The sequence below is a fragment of the Heterodontus francisci genome, chromosome 17 (genome assembly GCF_036365525.1).
Source record: "Heterodontus francisci isolate sHetFra1 chromosome 17, sHetFra1.hap1, whole genome shotgun sequence".
In the NCBI taxonomy this organism is placed as follows: domain Eukaryota; kingdom Metazoa; phylum Chordata; class Chondrichthyes; order Heterodontiformes; family Heterodontidae; genus Heterodontus; species Heterodontus francisci.
Genome location: NC_090387.1, coordinates 34,301,369 through 34,317,842, shown reverse-complemented (window position 1 = coordinate 34,317,842; position 16,474 = coordinate 34,301,369). Strand labels below are relative to the sequence as shown.

At 42.0% G+C, this 16,474-nt stretch overlaps 1 protein-coding gene across 2 annotated transcripts in view; it reads left to right on the top strand.

Annotated features, from left to right (window-relative positions):
* Positions 1-16,474, top strand: part of LOC137378830 (mitochondrial inner membrane m-AAA protease component AFG3L1-like) — a 75,419-nt gene that overhangs the window by 24,840 nt on the left and 34,105 nt on the right. For both annotated transcript variants that reach the window (XM_068049249.1, XM_068049250.1), the window contains exons 6-10: positions 7,026-7,097; positions 7,664-7,788; positions 9,963-10,233; positions 11,846-11,983; positions 14,539-14,692. In XM_068049249.1, the coding sequence (XP_067905350.1) occupies positions 7,026-7,097; positions 7,664-7,788; positions 9,963-10,233; positions 11,846-11,983; positions 14,539-14,692 (760 nt within the window). The remainder of the gene's footprint in view (positions 1-7,025; positions 7,098-7,663; positions 7,789-9,962; positions 10,234-11,845; positions 11,984-14,538; positions 14,693-16,474) is intronic.

Below are 16,474 nucleotides of genomic sequence, written 5' to 3'. Positions count from 1 at the left end.
TTGGACCTGCTCAGTGGATCACTTGTCTAAACATTGCACATTTCTGTGGGCTTGCTAAAGGCCTCCTTTGACATGCTGAATGCTTTTGTAATTAGCCTTATGCTCAAAATGAGTAGGAGTGAAGTTATTTGGTTGTGTATTTCCAAACAGAAAGTTGGTCCAGGTATGAATCTAGTGTGGATTAGATAGAGACATTTACGGCCCAATTTTTTTCAGTCCTCAGTCACCTGAAATCTGCCACCACCAGGCGGAAAATCCTCTCTGCTGTTCAGGCTTAAAGTTTAAGATTGACAGGTCTGGCAGCATACTTGGGCTGTGCATTAGGCTGTGATAAAAGCGCAGAAAATTGGGACTGAGAAAATGAGCTGTTTAGTGTAAATATTAACTGCCAAAATGTACAGGTCTATACTATACTAGTTGCATTACTCAGTTTCTATCACAGTATACCAAGTGGGTTTCACCTGATGCACTAGGGCTATATAAAGCCCCTAAACCTTGACTAACTGGTCCTTGATACTAGTCAACTTAGTCCTATTTGGCTTATATTTCTTATTCACAAGTTCATCCTATTTGAGTTTTCAGCGCCTGGAGGTTAGGAAAGGGCTGTTTTTTGCACCATTGCCTCTTTTGGTGAAATCCAGAATCAAAACACCTAGAATTGTTAGTACCAACAATTTGAGATACATGCATGTTAATGGAAACATGGTTTAATCTTATGTGGTCTCTGACATGCTATGGTATGTACCCGTACCCCGTCTAAGAGCGAAGTCCAAAGTACGGAAAGTCCTCATCAGAGAACTCCTCTTTGCTGACGATGCTGCTTTAACATCTCACACTGAAGAATGCCTGCAGAGTCTCATCGACAGGTTTGCGTCTGCCTGCAATGAATTTGGCCTAACCATCAGCCTCAAGAAAACGAACATCATGGGGCAGGATGTCAGAAATGCTCCATCCATCAATATTGGCGACCACGCTCTGGAAGTGGTTCAAGAGTTCACCTACCTAGGCTCAACTATCACCAGTAACCTGTCTCTAGATGCAGAAATCAACAAGCGCATGGGTAAGGCTTCCACTGCTATGTCCAGACTGGCCAAGAGAGTGTGGGAAAATGGCGCACTGACACGGAACACAAAAGTCCGAGTGTATCAGGCCTGTGTCCTCAGTACCTTGCTCTACGGCAGCGAGGCCTGGACAACGTATGCCAGCCAAGAGCGACGTCTCAATTCATTCCATCTTCGCTGCCTTCGGAGAATACTTGGCATCAGGTGGCAGGACTATATCTCCAACACAGAAGTCCTTGAAGCGGCCAACATCCCCAGCTTATACACACTACTGAGTCAGCGGCGCTTGAGATGGCTTGGCCATGTGAGCCGCATGGAAGATGGCAGGATCCCCAAAGACACATTGTACAGCGAGCTCGCCACTGGTATCAGACCCACCGGCCGTCCATGTCTCCGTTATAAAGACGTCTGCAAACGCGACATGAAATCGTGTGACATTGATCACAAGTCGTGGGAGTCAGTTGCCAGCATTCGCCAGAGCTGGCGGGCAGCCATAAAGACAGGGCTAAATTGTGGCGAGTCGAAGAGACTTAGTAGTTGGCAGGAAAAAAGACAGAGGCGCAAGGGGAGAGCCAACTGTGCAACAGCCCCAACAAACAAATTTCTCTGCAGCACCTGTGGAAGAGCCTGTCACTCCAGAATTGGCCTTTATAGCCACTCCAGGCGCTGCTTCACAAACCACTGACCACCTCCAGGCGCGTATCCATTGTCTCTCGAGATAAGGAGGCCCAAAAGAAGACTCAGTTTCTATCACAGTATACCAAGTGGGTTTCACCTGATGTACTAGGGCTATATAAAGCCCCTAAACCTTGACTAACTGGTCCTTGATACTAGTCAACTTAGTCCTATTTGGCTTATATTTCTTATTCACAAGTTCATCCTATTTGAGTTTTCAGCTCCTGGAGGTTAGGAAAGGGCTGTTTTTTGCACCATTGCCTCTTTTGGTGAAATCCAGAATCAAAACACCTAGAATTGTTAGTACCAACAATTTGAGATACATGCATGTTAATGGAAACATGGTTTAATCTTATGTGGTCTCTGACATGCTATGGTATGTACCCATATACGTACCACATGAAGATAAAAGCTTGAACACCCCTAACGTAGGTTATTAATAAAGCCTAAATGTTGTTGTAACCTCTGCTGGCTAGGGTCCGTTACTACAACAATGTGTTGATGCTTTCCTTTTTGTATTAAGGATGCTAACATAAGTGAGGTATCCTGAGCAATACTGCCTTTGCCATGGCAACGGACAAACCAGCCTGCAGTCTGGTTTTCTCTAAAACATGGAAACTGGCTGTATATGTTCAGAACCACATGTGATTTGTGTTTCTGTTTCCAAATGCATAGCAGCATCCTGAATTTCCAAAGAAATGTCTGGTTAGTGTATGGACTTTTTTTACTTGATTGCACATGCTTAGAATTACGTGTTGGAGAGAGGGTTGCACTTATTGGTAGGTTTTCCAGTGTGTCCTACAACTTTTTTTCTTTGCAAATGGAGACACTAAAGAAACGGATGTCCAGATAGATAAGAAGTAACAGAGACAGCTGGAGAAGAAGGAAATAGAACAGCAAACAGGAGGTACATGGAATCAGATTGAAGGATATAAGTGTAAGGTTAGAGAGATTTAATTGTTTCAGATTAATTTCATTGTAGTTTTCATAAATAATATGCTAAAAAATTCATGTTTGTGACCCACTAAAATTAATCAATTGCTGTCCAGCAACTCCCTCTTGGTTCTGAAGTCTCAATATGTTTGATTTTGTCTATTACCTCCAAAATGGTGTATTGTATAGAGATGGTATCCCTGTAAACAAAACACAGATTTCAGAAAAAAAAACTAGTTGCCAGCAAATCCTGATTGTAGTTTTATTCTAGTTTCATTTTGTGAAACATCTTTTTCTATTGTGCGTTGTGGAGCTGTATATATAAACTTAGCTGTAATAATGGCAATAACAGAAGATATAAACCCTAGTAACAAACTGGAAAACTCAAAGGATGAACCATATTACAAAGAGTAGTGTTTGAGATTATAATGAGGTAGCCATTGTTTACACATTGTTTACACAGTGGTGCAGTGGTTAGCACCGCAGCCTCACAGCTCCAGCGACCCGGGTTCAATTCTGGATACTGCCTGTGTGGAGTTTGCAAGTTCTCCCTGTGTCTGCGTGGGTTTTCGCCGGGTGCTCCGGTTTCCTCCCACAGAGCCAAAAACTTGCAGGTTGATAGGTAAGTTGGCCATTATAAATTGCCCCTAGTATAGGTAGGTGGTAGGGGAATATAGGGACAGGTGGGGATGTGATAGGAGTATGGGATTAGTGTAGGATTAGTATAAATGGGTGGTTGATGGTCGGCACAGACTCGGTGGGCTGAAGGGCCTGTTTCAGTGCTGTATCCCTAAATAAAATAATGTTGGAAACCTATAACCTTTATTTGTATGGACAAAACAAGTACAGAAATTGCTCAACATCAATGGAGTAATGTGATGGAAGGGGTCGTCAACAGTGCTCCCAAGTGGCACTTGCTCAGCAATAACCTGCTCACTGATGCTCAGTTTCACTCCACCAGGGCCACTCAGCTCCTGACCTCATTACAGTCTTGGTCCAAACATGGACAAAGAACGGAACTTCAGAGGTGAGGTGAGAGTGACTGCCCTTGACATCAAGGCAGCATTTGACCAAGTATGGCATCAAGGAACCCGAGCAAAACTGGAGTCAATGAAACAGTCCATGTCCAGATGCAGCAAGACCTGGATAACACATCAAGGTTTGGGCTGATAAGTGGCAAGTAACATTTGCACCACATAAGTGCCGGGCAATGACCATCTCCAACAAGAGAGAATCTAACCATCTCCCCTTGATGTTCAATGGTATTACAATTGCTGAATCCCCCACTATCAACATCCTGGGGATTACCATTGACCAGAAACTGAACTGGACCAGCCACATAAATGCTGTAGCTAGAAGAGGAGTTCAGAGGCTGGGAATTCTGCAGCAAGTAACTCACCTCCTGACTCGCCAATCCTGTTCACTATCTACAAGGCACAAGTCAGAAGTGTGATTGAATACTCTCCACTTGCCTGGATGGGTGCAGCTCCAACAACACTCAAGAAACTCAACACCATCCAGGAGAAAGCAGTCCACTTGATTGGCTCCCTATCCACCACCTTCAACATTCACTTCCTTCACCACCGACGCACAGTGACAGCAGTGTGTACTAACTACAAGATGCATTGCAGTAATGCACCAAGGCTCCTTTGATAGTACCTTCCAAACCTGCGACCTCTACCACCTAAAAGGACAAGGGTGCAGATGCATGGGAACACCACCACCTGCAAGTTCCCCTCCAAGCTGCACACCAACCTGACTTGGAACTATATCACCCCGTTCCTTCACTGTCGCTGGGTCAATATTGGAACTCCCTTCCTAACAGCACTGTAGGTGTACCTACACCCCAAGGACTGCAGCGGTTCAAGAAGGCAGCTCACCACCACCTTCTCGAGGACAATTAGGGATGGGCAATAAATGCTGGCCTAGCCAGCAATGTCTACATCCCATGAACAAATAAAAAAAAATTCTAACACACATTAGTCTCTTTAAGTTGGGATTGAGTGTAATGTATCTAGGTTTACTGACATAAAGTTAGGTGGGAAAGTAAGCGGTCAGGTGGATGCAGGGAGGCTGCAGAGCGATTATAGACTGGTTGAGTGAGTGGGCAAGAACATGGTAGATGGAATACAGTGTGGAGAAGTGAAGTTATCCACTTAGGAAAAATAAAAAACAGAATATTTTTTGAATGGTGAGAGACTGGGAAATGTTTGCATTCAGAAAGATCTGGGTATCGTTGTACATGAATCCCACAAAGTAAAAGTACAGGTACAGCAGGCAATTAGGAGGCAAATGTTATGTTAGCTTTTGTTACAAATGGACTGGAGTATAGGAGTAAATAAATCTTATTCCAATTATACTGGGCATTGGTGAGGTCACACCTGGAGTACTGCATGCAGCTTTGGTCTCCTTTTGCAAGAAAGGTTCACTGGACTGGTTCCTGGGATGAGCAGATTGTCCTATGCATAGCAATTGAGTTTCGAAGAATGAGAGGTAATTGAAACATAAAATTCTTAAGGAGCTTGACTGGGTAGATGCTGAGAAAATGTTTTCCTCACTGGGGAATCTAGAACACGGAATCACAGTTTCAGAATAAGGGGTCAGCCATTTAGGACTGAGATGAGGAGAAATTTCTTAACTTAAAGTGGAGTGTATCTTTGGAATTCTCTGTCTCAGAGAGCTTTGGATGCTCTCTCGTTAAGTACATCCAAGACTGAGGTTGATAGATTTTTGGGTGCTAATAGATATGGGGATAGTGCAGGAAGGTGGAATTTGTTTAGAGATACAGCACTGAAACAGGCCCTTCGGCCCACCGAGTCTGTGCCGACTATCAACCACCCATTTATACTAACCCTACACTAATTCCATATTCCTACCACATCCCCACCTGTCCCTATATTTCCCTACCACCTACCTATACTAGGGGCAATTTATAATGGCCAATTAACCTATCAACCTGCAAGTCTTTGGCATGTGGGAGGAAACCGGAGCACCCGGAGGAAACCCACGCAGACACAGGGAGAACTTGCAAACTCCACACAGGCAGTACCCAGAATTGAACCCGGGTCGCTGGAGCTGTGAGGCTGCGGTGCTAACCACTGCGCCACTGTGCCGCCCCACAGGTAGAAAATCAGTTGTGATCTTGTTGAATGGTGGAGCAGGCTTGAAAGGCCAAATGGCTGACTCCAGCTCCTGTTTCTTATGTTCTCAACATCAACCCACCAATTGAGGTGATCTAACCAGAGGTTAAAATTGGAGTACAATTCAGTTGCTGTACACAGGGATTTGCAATGGTATTTCAATTCGAGTATTGTTTACTTATACAGAAACGAAACACGAAAGTTTTTCAAATGCCCTAGCTTAACATTACTGAAATAAGGAGGCAAATAAATGTCTGTCAAAGAACCCTGTCAAGCCCTGCAATTTCTTCTCATTATTTTGCCTGATGTCCTTCACTTTTGATGCAGCCTTTCCCTTCTCAATCCAACCAAACATATGCCAAATCAGTTACTGCTTCAAAAGAACATGATTTTGCCAAAACTAAGTAGAGTGACTACATCACATGAAGTGAAATATAAATGGTGTGGGGACCAAAGTAAAAATGGAGCTGGGACTTGTGTGGTTGCCTGATTCAACAGATTGTTGACAGGATATGTGCTGCCACTGAATTTACTGGTATTAATTTGACCCTTTCAGTCTGTTATTGAAACCAATAGTGCTAAATTTCATAGTTACTATCATTTATTATATATCCAATAACTTTATTTTGTAACTGATTTATCAAACATTTATAAACAGTATGTGGGAAATTGGTTAAATAGTGCTTTTGTGATGGAGAAAATTAACACGGCAATGGGGTTTCATATTAAAGTAACAATTCTGCTTTTGTTCATTTTAGAGATGTGGGCATCGCTGGAAATGCCTGCATTTATTGCCCATCCCTAGTTACAACTGAGTGGCTTACTAGGCCACTTCAGAGTGAGTTAAGACTCGACCATATTTATTTAAACTTCAGCTTTACAGTTTTAGTAAGAACAGACTGAAGGGTTGAAGCTAGTGTCATCATTGTGTTTCAGCAATAGCATCTCCATTTTGAAGATATTTCTCTGTTGAAGTTAAAGGCATTTGCTTAGTTTCTTCGCTGACGATTCACATAGGAACTTGGGAAAAGTTTGAATTTTAATTTTGAAGCTGTGAACTAGTTATTGTTGTATACTGATTGTACAGATCAGAACTTCAGAAGCTGTAACAGTTCTCGCAGTGTTAAAGTATCACCTTTTCACTGCTATTGATGAAACGCATTCCCCTCTATTGCAAGCACGGGAGTCTCTTCATTCTGTTTATTTGTTGTTTCAGGTCGATCGCCTAGAAGTTGTCAACAAGCAATTTGTGCGGGTGATTTTCACTCCAGGGACTACAACTGATGCAGTAAGTCGAGTCTAACCTACATATTATTTTGTCTGGGTATAGTGAAAACTGTACAACAATCTTCTTTGATGATTATTTCTGACAGAGGTTCATAAATCTGAAACATTGCCCCTACCTTCATTCCTCAACAGATGCTGCTTGACCTGCTGAGTGTTGCCAGCATTTTCTGTTTTTATTTAACTTTAAAAGTGAGATTAGCCAATAGAGGGTACTCGTGTCCAACATCAGTGTACTCACCAGCAATCCTAGTGATTACTCATTGAAGCTATAATAACCTGAGCTTAAACCTTAAAAAGTATCATAGCACCTATATTTAACTTATCTCTGCTTCCTTTCATTATCACTGTAGTGGAATAATCTTTTTGTTAAGGTCCAACCTATGCAAATTTAATTAGTGCTTCAGAGAATTTAGAATAGATTTCTGGATGTAAAGTTAGACCTTTAATTTTGTTCAAGTAAAATTTTACTAAATTGCCAAATTTGTTACTCGACAAAATAGACTAAATGTAGGGGTATAGGTTACTGTTTTGTTTATTAATTTGCTGTTCCATCCCCTATTCACTCAGAGCTATGTGTGGTTTAATATTGGAAGTGTGGATACATTTGAGCGCAATTTGGAAAATGTGCAACAGGAGATAGGAATAGAATCAGCAAATCGTGCAGCCGTGGTGTACATCACCGAGAGTGATGGGTAAGCAGAAACTGAATGTGTGTGTGCTTGTGGCCTTTCAAAATAAGGGCGTATGTTCATTTTTAGTGTATGTGTAGGCATGTGTATAGTATCTTAATCTCTCTGTGCTCGGTGCTTTAATTCAGGAAATGACTTGTAGGAGTTACTGAGCTCACTGGCATCAGATCTTGATTGCTGTTATATGAGGTGGTTATTAAAGCAGTGTACTCCATAATAAGGTCACTTCAACTGCATGAAATTTTTTTTTCCACTGTCTTAGATTGGTAACTCCAAGCCAGATTTCCTGAAAATGTAATTAACAATTCCTGTTTAATAAAAAAATCCTCTGGAATTAACTAGTCAAAAACCTAAAGGACATGCTGAGAATCTTTTGTAGGTTTTTGCTTTAAAGGGTCAATGAGGGTGAGGCTTAATCTTTAGGAATAATTTATTACTATGTACAATTAATTAATAGTAATTGCTGGATTTTTTTTATGAACAAGAAAGATCATGTGGGACTGGTAAGCATACTGTAAAATTGGAGGTATACCACCCATATATCACCCCCATGTATGTTAGATTTCTAGACTCAAGAATAATTAAAAGGGCTTTCAGACATAGTACAAAATAAACACGGATTGGATGTTCCACTAATGAGTAAAAGATAAAGTATTCAGAAATACACAGTGGCGCAGTGGTTAGCACCGCAGCCTCACAGCTCCAGCGACCCAGGTTCAATTCTGGGTACTGCCTGTGTGGAGTTTACAAGTTCTCCCTGTGTCTGCGTGGGTTTCTTCCGGGTGCTCCGGTTTCCTCCCACAGCCAAAAGACTTGCAGGTTGATAGGTGAATTGGCCATTATAAATTGTCACTAGTATAGGTAGGTGGGAGGGGAATATAGGGACAGGTGAGGATGTGGTAGGAATATGGGATTAGTGTAAGATTAGTATAAATGGGTGGTTAATGGTCGGCACAGACTCGGTGGGCCGAAGGGCCTGTTTCAGTGCTGTATCTCTAAATCTAAATCTAAATTTGCTGAAACATTAAGGTTCAATTTGCTAAAAATATTCATCAATTCAAGTTAAGGATGGACATCAGACAAGTTAGTCTGTTGAATCTACTCTAATGGCGCTCATCTTTCGCAGTAGACTTCTGAAGTGTTCTTTTTCCTCAACTAAGGATTCACCTCTGCTACGGTCAGCAAGGTCTTTGATCATGTCTGTCCCATTTCCCATGCTTGTGTCCTGACTTGCTGCTCACAACTATGGGAGTCCCTCTTCCATCCAACCAGCCTTCACATTTGTTAGATAACTTTCTGCTGTTTCTGCCACCAAATACATAGTCCCATCCCCTCTTTGCTTTCTAGAGGGATTGTTCTCTCTGTGACTCCTTGGTTCACTCTTTCACCATTCCTACTTCCAGATGCAATACTTGCCAATCCACACAGTTGCCAAACACTCCTGTGTGATACTGAATTCACTTGTCGTGGTGTAGTCCCTTCTGTGTAAGGCCAACGAAATGCAGACTAGGTAACCGCTTTGCTGAACATATCTCTATTGTTCACAAATACGACCTCGGGCTACCTGCATCTCATCACAACTGTGTCCCATTCCTATTCTGACCATACACTGTTCCAACAAAGCTCATTTCATGCTTCAAGAACAATATCTCTTCTTTCTCTTATCTGATCTTACCAGATGCTTCAGACTTCAGCTTTATTCTCATTTCTAACCCTCTTTTAATTTCATACTTGACCCCCAGGCTTTACATGTTTTCCATCTCTTCCATTTTCTGTATTTCCCAGGCCTCCCACTTCTTCAGTTAGTTGCACACTTTATTTAATGCCTTAGAATCATGGAATGGTTACAGCACAGAAGGAGGCCATTCTGCCCATTGTGTCCATGCCAGCTCTCTGCAAGGGCAACTCAGTTAGTCTCACTCCCCTGCCTTTTTCCTGCAAGTTTTTTCTCTTCAGATAATTATCCAATTCTCTTTTGAAGGTCTTGATTGAATCTGCCTCCACCACGCTCTCAAGCAGTGCATTCTTCTTTTACTGATTCTGATTCTGACTACCTTGCTGTGTTTCCAGCATTTTCGATGTTTGTTTGTTCACTGGCAGATTGTAAGGTAGCTTGGGTTAATGCAGTCATATTATCTAAAGTTTTGTTTGTTCAAATGTTTTTGATCTGCCTGCAGTTCGTTCATGCTAAGTATCTTCCCCACACTGTTACTCATCGGCTTTTTGCTCTATACACTGCGGCGAGGGTCTATGGCAGCAGGCCGTGGGGGACGAGGTGGCGGACTCTTCAGTGTGGGGGAAACAACAGCAAAAATACTGAAAGATGAAATTGATATCAAATTCAAGGATGTCGCAGGATGTGAAGAAGCTAAATTAGAAATCATGGAGTTTGTCAACTTTCTGAAAAACCCTAAGCAGTATCAGGATTTGGGGGCCAAGATCCCAAAGGTATGAAAATTGTATTTATATAAACAATCTAAAAAATGTTTTTGTGTTTGAAAAAACATAAAGTACAGTATCTTAATTGCAAGAATTTTCCAATTATAGTGTTTTAACATGAGGAATATAACGGCCATGTGGTGAGGGGTGTGTGTGGTCCCCACAGTTCAACTCCCGACTGACCACAGCAAGTGTTTTACTAGGGTTGTGTTTTATTTGTCAAATAAACAGACAGCAACAGGTTTTCATGTACGATTAAAGCAGAATAATTATTATTGAGCAATGTTCACTTCCGAAATGGTTGCAACCACACCCACAAGAGCATTCACTCATGCATGTGTGTGTGCACACACATACACACACACACGCAAAGACAGATAGAGAGGAAAAGGGGTAAGTGTTTTGAAGTGAGGTAGGTTTTCAGGGTTCACGGTAAACCTGCTGAACCTTTTTGGAGGTCAGTTTCTCATTTTAAAGTTGCAGGCCTGGGGTGTTGGTAGATTTCTCTTGTTGAAATTTCACTCTGAAGACAGGGGATCCCTTTTGGTTCTGTGCTGCACAAGTTGAAGTGTAGAATGCACAGCAGGGCACCTTATTTTTGGTTTTTGCTGGATTTTCTCCCAGCTCTCAGCTGGACAGGCTTTGGTGATGTTTGTGCTGATTCCTTCTGAAGTCAAAATGGTCTTGCATCTTGCCTCTCTTGGGAGACATAGATCTTCCTCCCTGTGATGACTGACAATGGCCCAGGCGGTGGCTATTTCACACCTTTTTGTTTCAGAAGAACCCATTCAATTCAAAAATGTCTCTTGATGGGTTCCGGATGGGTGTAATTTACACTTGTTAGCTTAGAATGTATCCTTTTGTCCTTGCCAAACAGTAAGACAGTTTGAATATCCAGGACCTTTGGTGACCATTTTTGAAGCACTTTTTAAAGGAAAAGTCCATTTTTATAACTCTTCAAATTGAGTTCTGTATTTTTAATCGCTGTACTTCGTGTGGGCAGGACAATATACACATGGTGCCAGCAAACCTTTGACAATGTTACATTGTGCAACAAACATCTTTCCTATTCCCATACTCCAGTTGATAGTCAGTTGACTAACTGTTGGAAACTGTGCCTTATAGGACAATACAAAAGGAGCAGCATAAGAATATCCCAACATTAGAGGTAGAACAGTGCAGTATTTCAAAAGTACTTCATTGGCTGTGAAGCAATTTTTGGATGTCATAAGATCATGAAAGGTGCTATATAAAAGCAAATTTGTTCATTCTTTCGTTTTCTTAATTTTGTTTATTCTTTTTAAGGTCTTTGTCACACAGGATAGTAACTCAAAGGAAAGCAGACTGATTATTCTAATTAGTTGATGTGGTGTTTTTACTTGTAGGTTTTTGAAACTGTGCAATGCACAAGTATAAAATTTACAGAGCTTCAAACTGAGAAAGTAAGGATGTATATAGATTGTATGCACATCCAATTTATGCTGCAGTTTTTGCAAAGTCACATTAAAATGTCTTTATTTATAGTTGAGCTCATTTTAATTCTACAGATCTTGTAAACCTATTCTATTGCAGATTCTAAACATGCCCAATAGCTGTAGTAATGATCTCTCATTGGTTACAGGGTGCTGTCCTATCTGGACCACCAGGAACTGGGAAAACCCTACTGGCTAAAGCAACAGCTGGGGAAGCAAATGTTCCGTTTATAACTGTGAATGGATCTGAATTCCTGGAGATGTTTGTTGGTGTTGGACCAGCTAGGGTAAGAAAGGGAACTGCTATATGTCACCTGAATTGAGTTTGTATTTTTTAATACTGTCGTCTTTCTATTTGGCAACTAACGCTGCGCCAAAGCCAGTATGGTGGGGCATCTAACAGACTGTTAAAAAAAATAATGAACAATTCTTTCCATTTTGAATAACTGACTTGGTGAAATGGCTGTACTGTCTCTTTTTATTCTTACTCATACACTTTTGTTTATTCTTGGGGACAATTAAGTAAGTCTTCAATTTAAAAAAAAAGTAAAATGACAGTCATTGTATTGTCACAGATCTGCAGATTTTATGTTTGACACTAGCAAAAGAAGAGCAGTTATTGTAAGTTTAATATTTTATAGACATTCTAAGGATGTGCATTTTATCTGTTGAGCCCATTATCTGAACATGTGATCCTTTCTGACTTGTTATTGTCATTCCTCCATGTCGTATCCTCCCCTAAACATGAGATGAGCAATCACTGGTCTTTTAAGACTTTTGTTGTAATTGCATTGTAGTATCAGACTCATTAATGGGGGAAGAATTTCCTACTTTGTTTTGTCCATTATTTGGGAACAACAGGAGGGAAGAGATTACCAAAGATCAGGCTGCGATCTACATGCCTGATCTACACATGAACTGTGGTGGCTGCCATATTGATTGGGCGACTTTTAGTCATCCCGGGGAGCCGCCTGAAAAGAGCACAAGCCTAATCAAGATGTTTAAATAAAGTTTGTGAGTCTGTTATGGACTCTTTTGAGATCTTGGGAGTGCAGCAGCACCTGATTTTGTTCATTCTTTGGCCTGCCCAGGAAATCATAGTGGGAAGAGTCAGCAAGCAGGCTACATTAGCTATATTTAAAAGGTTCTTCACCTCCATTAACTCTGGTTAGTCTTTATAGGTCATAGGTGTGCAGAGAATCATCCAGAACTATTGTACATGCTTCTCTTCTATGAGAGGGCAGCATATGCCTCTCCCGTGGAGCCAGTGCCACTCAGATGGGGCTGCACCTCAACTCTCCCGCTGTGCTGTGAGAGAACTCTCTGCTTCATGCTTTGAAAACTAGAGATGCTGGAGCCCAGAATCAAGATGGTAGCAGATTAAGCTCCCATTGGAGTTGTTAGAGTCCTCACCAGAGGCTTCATCTGTAGCCCGATTATAGTGTTCACAGAGATGACCACTTGCTTTTCGGTTGACTGCATGCTTTCGATGCATGCACCAAGACACGTGTTAGAATTGGACTACTCCACACTTTCTAAACATTGTACACTTAGTTCCTAGTGTATAGCCGTCTTCTGTAGGTTGGGCCCCTGAAGTCTCTACTTGTGCTCTCTGCAACAGGGCTAGAATGCAAACTCGCCCTCTGGTGAACTGGTTCCTTGGGCATCCTATTCCCCTGCTATTACTCCTAAGCATTGCAGGGTGAATCTCCAGTGCAGAACTCTCTACTTATGTGGGATGCCAGTCTCTAAGCTGAGTTAAGGTGGAGTGTCTGTAAGTGGAGTGAAGTGTGCTGCAGTGAATGAATGAGCTTGATGGGAAGTGAGGGGATGGGATCTGAGTGCAAGGGCTACAGGTGGTGCAAGGTCAAGCAGAGAGTAATGAGAGGTAGGAGTTGGGAGTCTCCTTTGGAAGTCCTTGTCAGATCATTAAACTTGCTTCTTCATCACAGTCAGGTCCTGGGTGCAATCCTTCTTGCATTAACTCACTCTGCTTCTGCTGACGATTTCTCTCCTCCTGACCTCCTCCATCAACATCTCCAGAGCAGTGTCAGAAAATTGGGGGGGCCTTTCCTCCATACCTCTGCCTGTATTTGGACTGTTCCATTGCAATTCTGTTAAATGCAGCCAAAATGCAACTTGCATTTAAGAGCTGCAAGCTGCCTTTATCAGAGCCTGATTGCTCGTGTCCCGCCCCGCCCTGTGGATTGGGTGAGTTTCCAATAAATAGTGTGGGTAGCGCTAGCAGCTCAACAATTTTAATCACATGAGGCATGAGCACAATGTGGCTCGTGCCTCTTACACATGTGATCAGCCTCAAGGAATAATCACAATGCTAATTTCTTAACCAATTACAGGCCTTAACCTGTTTTGTTGCCATAGAGCTTTGTTTATGCGCCCACTTACAAAGTTAGGGAATTCTTGTTTGCCTAGAAGACTTTGGAAGTGTGAAATGTTGTTAAACTGATTCCACATAACAGAGCTATAATGTAATGTTCTGATAACTCTCCAAATAAAATGGTAGAGTGTCTGAGGGCTACACATATTCCCAAAGCTTTGAAGGTCGTCTGCTGTAACAGTTGGTGCTCATTCTGCACCTGCTAACCCCCACCCTCTCTTCATATACAAGTGTTTATGTTTAGTGTTTAGCTTTTGCTGCTTAAGACCACACCACTGGCAGATTTCTGAATTCACTTGTAATGCATGTTTGCTGATGACGGAGTTGTTCTTGGTTGGGTTTTGTTGCAAGGATTTTACAGCATTGACATTTCGATATTAACTTGTATGTTAGAAAACAAGAATCTGAGCACTTGCTAATGTTGAGTGGTGATTCCTATTTCAGGTGAGGGACATGTTTGCAATGGCACGAAAAAATGCTCCATGTATTCTCTTCATTGATGAGATTGATGCTGTTGGAAGGAAACGGGGAAGAGGAAATTTTGGTGGACAGAGCGAACAGGAGAACACCCTAAATCAGCTGCTGGTTGAGATGGATGGTACGTGATAAGGGTAAACGTTGGCATGATTGGTAACTGGGTATTACAAAAGTCAGTCTAGTATTGACTAGGAATTTAAAAATATCAAGCATACATATTCTATCAATAATGAGATTTGGGATAGCACACACCATCACACACTTTCTGTAATGCTTTTCTGTATACTTGAATGCCCCCAAACTCTTCTCAGTTCTTGGGTGTATTGAGGACCTGAAGCTAATTTTTAGTGACGTCAGTGCTTTATACTGGATTTGCCCACTGTATTCACAACTACTGTTATCAAATGTAGTATCAAACAAATCACTGAAAACTGGATATAAGGCTAGAATAGGTAAAAGGGGGTGTGATCTCAAACCCCAGGATCATTTCAATCCCCAAAGGACTAAGCCAAAGACCCCCATGGCCATCTGCAATCTCCACTGCTACAAGATGCCTATTTTCAACCTCTTGCATCCTGACTATCATTTCATAGAACCATAGAAAAATTACGGCACAGAAGGAGGCCATTCAGCCCATTGTGTCAGTGCCGGCCGGAAAAAGAAACGCTAGCTGCCCAATCTAATCCCACCTTCCAGCACCTGGTCCATAGCCTTGCAGGTTACAGCATCTCAGGTGCATGTCCAGGTACCTTTGAAAAGAATTGCGGGTTTTGTCTCCACCACTGTTCCTGGCAGTGAATTCCAGACACCCACCACCCTCTGAGTGAAAATATTTTTCCTCATGTCCCCTCTAATCCTTCTACCAGTCACCTTAAATCTGTGCCCCCTGGTAATTGACCTCTTCGCTAGGGGAAACAGGTCCTTCCTGTCTACTCTATCTAGGCCCCTCATAATTTTGTACACCTCTATTAAGTCACCCCTCAGCCTCCTCTGTACTTAGGAGAACAACCCTATCCAATCTTTCCTCATAGCTGCAACTTTCAAGCCCTGGCAACATTCTTGTAAATCTCCTCTGTACTCTCTCCAGAGCAATTATGTCCTTTCTGTAATGTTGTGACCAGAACTGTATGCAATACTCCAAATGTGGCCTAACCAGCGTTTTATACAGTTCCAGCATTACATCCCTGCTTTTGAATTCTATTCCTCGGTCAATAAAGGAAAGCATTCCATATGCCTTCTTCACCACAATATCTACCTGTCCTGACACCTTTAGGGACCTGTGGACAAGCACTCCAAGCTTTCTCTCTTTTTCTACCCCTCTCAATATCCTCCTGTTAATTGTGTATTCCCACGCTTTGTTTGCCCTCCCCAAATGCATTACCATTTGCCACTTTTCTTCCACTCAATCAAACCATTGATATCTTTCTGGAGTCTACGGTTATCCTGTTCACTATTAGCTACACAGCCAATTTTTGTGTCATCCGCAAATTTCCTAATCATGCCTCCCACATTTGAGTCCAAATCATTAATATATACCACAAACAGCAAGGGACCCAATACTGAGCCCTGTGGAATGCCACTGGAAACAGCTTTCCATTCACAAAAACATCCGTCAACTACTACCCTTTGTTTCCTGTCCCTCAGCCAATTCTGGATCCAACCTGCCACATTCCCCTGTATCCCATGGACTTTCATTTTACTGACCAGTTTGCCATGTGGGACCTTGTCAGATGCCTTACTAAAGTCCAAGTGCACCACATCCACTGCACCCTCATCAATCCTTGTTACTTCCTCAAAAAACTCAATTAAGTTAATAAGACATGACCTTCCCTTAACAAATCCATGCTGACTATCCCTGATTAATCCGTGCCTTTCTAAGTGGCAGTTTACCCTGTCCCTCAGA